The sequence below is a fragment of the Phoxinus phoxinus genome (genome assembly GCF_949152265.1).
Source record: "Phoxinus phoxinus genome assembly, chromosome: 25".
Lineage (NCBI taxonomy): Eukaryota > Metazoa > Chordata > Actinopteri > Cypriniformes > Leuciscidae > Phoxinus > Phoxinus phoxinus.
The window spans coordinates 24,666,396-24,675,123 of NC_136900.1; the positions used below are offsets into that span (position 1 = coordinate 24,666,396).

Below are 8,728 nucleotides of genomic sequence, written 5' to 3' on the forward strand. Positions count from 1 at the left end.
AAAAGAAAGAAAGAAAGAAAGAAAGAAGCCTGCACGGGGGGAGAGGAAGAGGAGTACCAGGACAAGGAAGAGGAGTGGGGCAAGGACCAGGACAAGGGAGAGGTATATCTTGCAGTAATGTTCTTTTGCAAATAAAGTCTTTACTGCAGGAATTTTGTCTCTGTCTATTTTTTTCATAAACTGTACATAAAGCTACTCTGAGATGGTCATACATTTTTTGTATTGAATTTCTGCAGCAAAAGAAATGCATGCATTTACTAAACTCAACAAAACAAAAATGTAGAGAAAAATGTATATTCAATACAATAAACTGTCTATTGTATAAGGGCAGACGTGACACATAACATAATGCAGTTTCTGTAATTTCAGCTGATGTTACTGTGTTTTTTTGTCATTGTGTTATGATTGACTACATGTTCCTGTTGGAAGAGAACATGTGTTAGTGTTTTGAATAATTATTTGATTTTGAAACATGTTTGCAGTGTTTTGTTAGATATAGTGTATTGTGTTAGTGTATTATTGTATTTTGAAAATTAGTTTTGGAGTTTAGTTTACAATGTGTGATTTTGAACATGAAATTAACCGTTTTGCCAATTGTGTGTTTTAGGTGTGTTGGTGTGTTAAGAGTTTAGGAAAATTGTTAAATGTATTGAAAAAACTGTCATAGCGATTGTAAAAAACTGTAAACTCAAACTTCTATAACTTTTTTTCTGTTTAACTTTCTTAATTTATTTCACTTCTACATAAACCTGCCAAATGTCTGCTTTACAACAAGACCAATCTCACATCTATATTGCAAAAGCATTCTTGAATTACAAACATTTAAGTTCGGAATGTGCATTTTTATGTCTATTAAAAAAAGTGTGTGTGCCGCTTAAGGGGTTAAAAACATTGTTTTTACAGAACGGTGTAAATGTTTTAATAACTGATTAGGATTTGTATTGTGTTTTATGTTTGTGTTATGAACTACTTGTGCTGCCTATCTCGACTCGAGATATTGTAACTCGACGGGTTAGATAAATAAAGAAATATTAAGAGATTTGAGACACCGAGTGTGTGTTTCCTCAGCCGAGTGTGTGTTTGGCTCTGGAGCTCCTGCATGCAGCAGACGGCGTGTGGAGCTGAAGACCCGCTAACAGCAGCAGGGCCGTTAGAAAGCATAACACACACCCGGGGGGTCATCAGTGCTTAACCTGACGCACGCTCCCCATTGTTCTGCTAAATGGGTGTGTGTGTGTAATTGGCCAGTTAGGGCCCTCAGTAGACAGGGCAGTAAAGAGCCTCAGAAGACTGGGGCCGACGGGAACAGACACAAGACACCAGTCTGTCTGTTTCAAAATCATCTCAATGCGCTTGCTCCTCATAAACGGATTCTGCTCTCGCGTGTGTGTGTGTGTGTGTGTGTGTGTCGTCTCCCAGACAGACTCTGGCACTGTCATGTTAGTCTCACGAAACTGCTTTCCACGTCTGTGCAGAAACCTGAAGTCTCACACACAGCGATGCGGACAGAAAAACCTGAAGTCTCACACACAGCGATGCGGACAGAAAAACCTGAAGTCTCACACACAGCGATGCGGACAGAAAAACCTGAAGTCTCACACACAGCGATGCGGACAGAAAAACCTGAAGTCTCACACACAGCGATGCGGACAGAAAAGTGCTCAGTTTATATCGTTGCCTGTTGTTTAGGGCATACAGTCCGTAGTTGAGATGTAATGTGCAATATAAATGTGTAAAGTATTTAGATCTTGTAAATGGGTTTTATTTTGACTAAATTTCAGATTTCAACCAACTTCGTGATTGATATTTTCAGTATTTATCGTATAGTTGTATGATCTGATCAATTAAGTAAAAGAGTTTGCACTGGTAAATGTGGAGTGTGACTGGAAGCTAACAGTGCATTTCATTTCAAAAATACAAATATTCCATATAGTTTCTTAATTATTATTCGCTGCATGCATAATCAGATAAATGTTGTGTGAGATGCAGTTTAACATTTCAACGTCCCATTTATAATCTTCTGAGAGGCCTGGAAAAATGATGAAAAATGTATGCAATTCATATTGAATGAGATGTTGTAGTTATGCGCATGTTTGCAGTATTTAATCGGCTCTTTATCATTCTCAGCAGTGTTTTAATGAGAATGCATTGGTCAGAAGTTGGAACTTGAATAGTTCAAACACTGGAGCATTTAAGTAAAAAAATGAGCCGCACATGAAAACACAACGACTCAGTTATGATAAAAACAATAACTCAATGCAGCAGCTTCACAGCCAACAAAAATATGTTCGAAAAACATTTTGCATTACGTTATCTGTGACCCTGGACCACAAAACCAGTCACATGGGTCAATTTTTTAAAATTGAGATGTATACATCATATGAAAGCTGAATAAATAATCTCTCCATTGATGTGTGGTTTGTTAGGATATGACAATATTTGGTCGAGATATGAATATTGAAAATCTGGAATCTGATGCAAAAAAATTTAAACATTGAGAAAATCTCCTTTAAAGTTGTGCATTTATGTTCACGATTGTGCTGCATTCACTCACAAAAATACATGTTTTATATATTTACGGTAGGACATTTACTAAATATCTTCATGGAACATGATCTTAATATCCTCATGATTTCTGGCATAAAAGAAAAATGGATAATTTTGATTAATACAATGTATAGTTGTTATTGCCACAGATATACCCGTGCGCTCCAGACCCGGGTCACATGTCTGAATGTTCCCTAAAATATCAAATTTTAAAAACTAAAATAAAAAGTTTTCTGCTGTCAGAAAACATTCAAAAGTAACATTTTTTTCTTTGGTTATTTGACCGTTTAGTGAACATTCCATTTGCAAACAGTGATGGAGGAATGTTACATTTGAATGTTCTCTGAACATTCCGAAAACAAACCGCAACATTTAAAAACACGTCCAACTGCAACATTTCCTCCCGAGAGCGTTATTACAGAGCGGATCACTATATGTGGACACATCTCCAGCCTGTAGACGCCAGAGGGACCCTGCAGAAGTCAAGGGCTGTAAATGCTAATGTCCCGAGCACTAATGTGAGATAATCCAGTGAAGTACACTCGTCTGAGACATTAGCGGGACAAAGCCCTGTCACATCTGCAGCTGCAGCGGGAGCATTTAAATACCAATGCAGTCGCTCGGGTCAGATCAAAGCTGGAGAGCGCAGACGAGAGCCTGTCGCTGGCCGAGGAAGCTGTCAGAGACGCCTGTCTGAACGCCGGTCTCCAAGCTGACCAGACGCCTGCGCCAGCTCTCGTCTGAACGTACACACACTCACACACAACCTGCGCAAGCATCTGACAAGTGTGTGTCCACATTCAGGGCATTTCAGACCATAAAACTGATCATAAACAATGAAGAAAATCAATATGTTGGTTGAAATCTGCTCAATTTAGTCAAAACAACTCTCTAAAATTATTATATAGAGGATAAAAGCACAGGATTTGACTGTTAATGATGCATCAGACGTCCGGTGGAACGACATGAACGTTATCAGTCTACTAGTCAAGAATAAAAGTATAAAAATTACACAATTAAACAACAATATTAAAAAGAAAATGGCTTTTTTTTTCATTTTGAAAGGTATTTTCCACTTGAAAATGATAGATGTCGATAACAGAAGCTGCAGATTTCAATCTTGATTGATTTGTCGTTATTTATCGTTACGTTTTATCATCTGAGCGTTTTACATTTTTAGTTCCACACACAAAAATTAGTTTGCACAAATATTGTATTAAAAAACGTGTTTTTTACTAAATTGCATGAAATTACAGCAGATTTTAGCCGACGTATTAATTGATATTTTCATGATTTATCGTTTGTTTTTATAATCTGAAATGATCTGAATATACTTGTGTGCTAAATATATCACACAATCCATGTTTGCACAAACATTTTATTATTAGTCCTTATTCCATTTTATCGTCTGGAATTATCTAGATCATGTCTAATAAAAAAGGTCACAAAAAATGTGTTTGCACAAATAATTTATAAAAAAATAGTGATGATTTTTGACTAATTTGCAGCAGATTTCAGCTTGATTGTTTCATTATTTATCGTTACGTTTTATTAAAAATGATTTGGACAGTAAAAATGTCACAAAAAATGTGTTTGCACAAATATTGTATAAAAAAACGTGCGTTTTTTACTAAATTGCATGAAATTACAGCAGATTTTAGCCGACGTATTAATTGATATTTTCATGATTTATCGTTTGTTTTTATAATCTGAAATGATCTGAATATACTTGTGTACGAAAAATATCACAAAATCTGTTTGCACAAATCATTTATTAAAAATGAGTGATGATTTTGACTAAACTGCATGAAATTGCAGCAGATTTCAGATTGTTTCATTATTTATCGTTACGTTTTATTAAACATTATCTAAATATGGACACTAAAAATGTCACAACAAATGTGTTTGCACAAATAATCTAATTTTAAAAAATGAAGTGAAACAAATAATTTATTAAAAAATATGTTGTGATTTTGAATAAATGGCAGCAGATTTCAGTCATTATTTATCGTTGTTTTATAAAAAATGATCTAAATGTGGACACTAGAAATGTTTGCAGGAATAATCTGTAGTGGAGAACGGCAGATTTCAACATACGGACGGATTGATCATTTCGGTTTTGAAATGACGCGTGAATGATAATAATGCAGCAGAAAGTTGATCTGAAAGTGTGCCGCTGCATTAGAGTCTCTCCCGGAGCAAGCGCAGGCTAAGTGTGTGTCTTTGATTGTGTAGTTAATGTCCCCCCTCACACCCCCCCGTCTGGGGCCCATTATCTCCTGTCTGCGGCCCTCAGATGTGTGCTTGATAACACGAGCCCGCCTCTATATAAAGACTGGCTCCTGCAGCTCCGGCATCACTCACCCATCATGCATCTGTCGTGTCTGCTGCTCCTCGTGTGTCTCGGGGCCCGCGCCGGGGCCTTCGACCTGGGCCAGACCACTCGCTGCGTCCCCGTCCCCGCGCAGATGAGCGTGTGCCAGGACGTCCCGCACTCGGAGATGAGGTTACCCAACCTGCTGGGTCACACGAGCCTGGAAGAAGCGGTCCCCCGCTCGGAGGACTGGAGGACGCTGCTCCACACCGGCTGCCATCCACAGGCCCGGGCCTTCGTGTGCTCGCTCGTGGCCCCCGTCTGCCTGGACAGGTACGTCACCACACACACACACACACACACACACACACACACTTCATACGCGCTCATCACTGAAACACACTTACTGAGATAGCATCTGGCTAAACTGCACAACTACAAAATCATGCTTGCATATTTTTTTAATTAGTAAAATCGAAAAGTTTTTTTTTTTAATGAAATTGAAGCAAATTTTTGGCAACGTGTTGATAGATTTTATTATAAATTGTATCATCTGGAATGATCTGAATCGTGTTCAAACACACTTACTGTGATGGCATACTTCTGGTTCTGGATAAACTCCACACAAAAAATCATGCTTGCACATTTTTTAGATTAAAAAATATGTTGTAAGATTTACTAGATTAAATTGCATAAACTGAACGTGATAATCTGAACGTATAAATGAATCATGTAGTAAAAAATGTCTCAAAAAAGTTGAATAAGCGTTTTTTAATGAAGTTGCAGCAGATTTTAGCAACAATATTGATCGATTTTTTCATTGTTTATCATCAGTTTAATCATTTCAAATGATTTGAATGTTTAAATGAATCGTGAACTATTAATGTCACAAAAAACGTCATGCTTGCACAATTTTTTTTATTAAAAAATATGTTGTAAAATTTACTAGGTGTTTTTTTGTTGATGAAATTGCATCAACTGAACGTATAAATGAATCATGTAGTAAAAATGTCTCAAAAACGTTTAATTAAAAAATATATAGTAAAATTTACAAAGTGTTTTTTAATGGAATTGCAGCAGATTTTAGCCACAATATTGATAAAATTGTAAAATTTACAAGGTGGTTTTTCAAGCAGATTTCAGGCAGAATAATTGATAGATTTCATCATCAGTTTTATCATCTGAAATTATCTGAGCGTATAAATGAAGTATGTACTAAAAATTTCTTTAAAAAAAATCATGCTTGCACGAGTTTTACATTTAAAAATGTCACATTTTATTTGAAAAATAGTCAAATTTACAAGTTGTTTTTTTAACATTTTGATAGATTTTTTTCATTTTTTATCATGTTTTATCATCGGAAATGCTCTGAACGTATAAATTAATCATGTACTCAAAATGTCTCAAAAAAGTTTAATTAAAAAATATATAGTAAAATTTACAAAGCGGTTTTTAATGAAATTGCAGCAGATTTCAGCCAACATATTGATAGATTTTTCCATTATTTATCGTTAAATTTGTATAATCTTAAATTATATGAATGTATAAATTAATCATGTACTAAAAATGTCACAAGAAAAAATTATGTTTGCAAAAAATATGTAGTCAAATTTTGGTTTTGACTAAATTGCAGCAAAATTTCGACCAACATACTGATTGATTTATTCATTTCTCATCCATCATCTGAAGTGATCTGAGTGTGTGAGTGATGTGTGTGATGTGTGTGCAGGTTCATCCAGCCGTGTCGGAGTGTGTGTGTGGCCGTGAAGGAGAGCTGCGCTCCAGTGTTAGCCTGTCAGGGACACGCGTGGCCCGAAGCGCTGGACTGCGAACGCTTCCCTGCGCAGGACGACACGTGTTTAACACCACTGCCCAAACACATCAGCGCCTTCTCTAAAGGTGAGACACACACACACACACACACTCACACACACACACACACACACACACACACACACACACACACACACACACACACACACACACACACACACACACACACACACACACACACACGTGTTTAACACCACTGCCCAAACACATCAGCGCCTTCTCTAAAGGTGAGACACACACACACACACACACACACACACACACACACACACACACACACACACACACACGTGTGTTTAACACCACTGCCCAAACACATCAGCGCCTTCTCTAAAGGTGAGACGAGCGCACGCACACCCACACACGCACACACACACGCACGCACACACACACACACACACACACACACACACACACACACACACACACACACACACACACACACACACACACACACACACACACACACACACACTGAGCTAACCGTACATCTGTGAGTGTGTGTGTGTAGAGTTCCCTCAGCCTGTGTGAGAAGAGAACACACACACACACACACACTCTGAGCTAACCGTACATCTGTGTGTGTGTAGTGTTCCCTCAGCCTGTGTGAGACGATAACACACACACACACACACGCACACACTCTGAGCTAACCGTACATCTGTGTGTGTGTAGAGTTCCCTCAGCCTGTGTGAGAAGAGAACACACACACACACTCTGAGCTAACCGTACATCTGTGTGTGTGTAGTGTTCCCTCAGCCTGTGTGAGACGAGAACACACACACACACACACACACACACACACACACACACACACTCTGAGCTAACCGTACATCTGTGTGTGTGTGTGTAGAGTTCCCTCAGCCTGTGTGAGACGAGAACACACACACACACACACACACACACACACACACACACACACACACACTCTGAGCTAACCGTACATCTGTGTGTGTGTGTGTAGAGTTCCCTCAGCCTGTGTGAGAAGAGAACACACACACACACTCTGAGCTAACCGTACATCTGTGTGTGTGTAGAGTTCCCTCAGCCTGTGTGAGACGAGAACACACACACACACACACGCACACACTCTGAGCTAACCGTACATCTGTGTGTGTGTAGAGTTCCCTCAGCCTGTGTGAGAAGAGAACACACACACACACACACACACACACTCTGAGCTAACTGTACATCTGTGTGTGTGTAGAGTTCCCTCAGCCGGTGTGAGAAGAGAACACACACACACACACACACACACACACACACACACACACACACACACACACACACACACACACACACACTCTGAGCTAACTGTACATCTGTGTGTGTGTAGAGTTCCCTCAGCCTGTGTGAGACGAGAACACACACACACACACACACACACACACACACACACTCTGAGCTAACCGTACATCTGTGTGTGTGTAGAGTTCCCTCAGGCGGTGTGAGACGAGAACACACACACACACACACACACACACACACACACACACACACACACACACACACTGAGCTAACCGTACATCTGTGTGTGTGTAGAGTTCCCTCAGCCGGTGTGCCAGAGCTGCCCGTCCGTGGAGGAATCGCCGTCGCTCAAGACTGTGCTGGACGCTCTCTGCCTCAGCCACTTCGGTCAGTGCTCATCATTATTATCATTATTATACACACACACACACATATATATATATATTGATCTGACATGTTCAAGCCCTGCGGTGTGGTATTCACGCTTTAGTAAATCTTAATCAGCCAAAATTATGACATACTATGTACGGCTGTAAACGATTAATCGCGATGAATCGAATCCAAAATAAAAGTTTGTGTTTACATAATATATGTGTGTGTGTTGTGTATAATTATTTTGTAAATATAAATACACACACATGCATGTATTTGAGAAATATTTGCATTTATATACTGCATATATAGTTTTATATAATTTATATTATATATAAATAGAACTATTTTATATATAAATAACACATTTTTCTCAAATATATACATGCATGTGTGTGTATTTATATTTACAAA

At 38.6% G+C, this 8,728-nt stretch overlaps 1 protein-coding gene across 1 annotated transcript in view; it reads left to right on the plus strand.

Moving 5' to 3' along the window:
• Positions 1 to 4,916: 4,916 nt before the first annotated feature.
• szl (sizzled) overlaps positions 4,917 to 8,728 on the plus strand; it is a gene marked incomplete at both ends in the record, with an annotated part of 4,782 nt that continues 970 nt past the window's right edge. The window contains 3 exons of the mRNA XM_079604154.1: positions 4,917 to 5,194; positions 6,591 to 6,760; positions 8,237 to 8,329. Coding sequence (XP_079460280.1) covers positions 4,917 to 5,194; positions 6,591 to 6,760; positions 8,237 to 8,329 — 541 coding nt within the window. The remainder of the gene's footprint in view (positions 5,195 to 6,590; positions 6,761 to 8,236; positions 8,330 to 8,728) is intronic.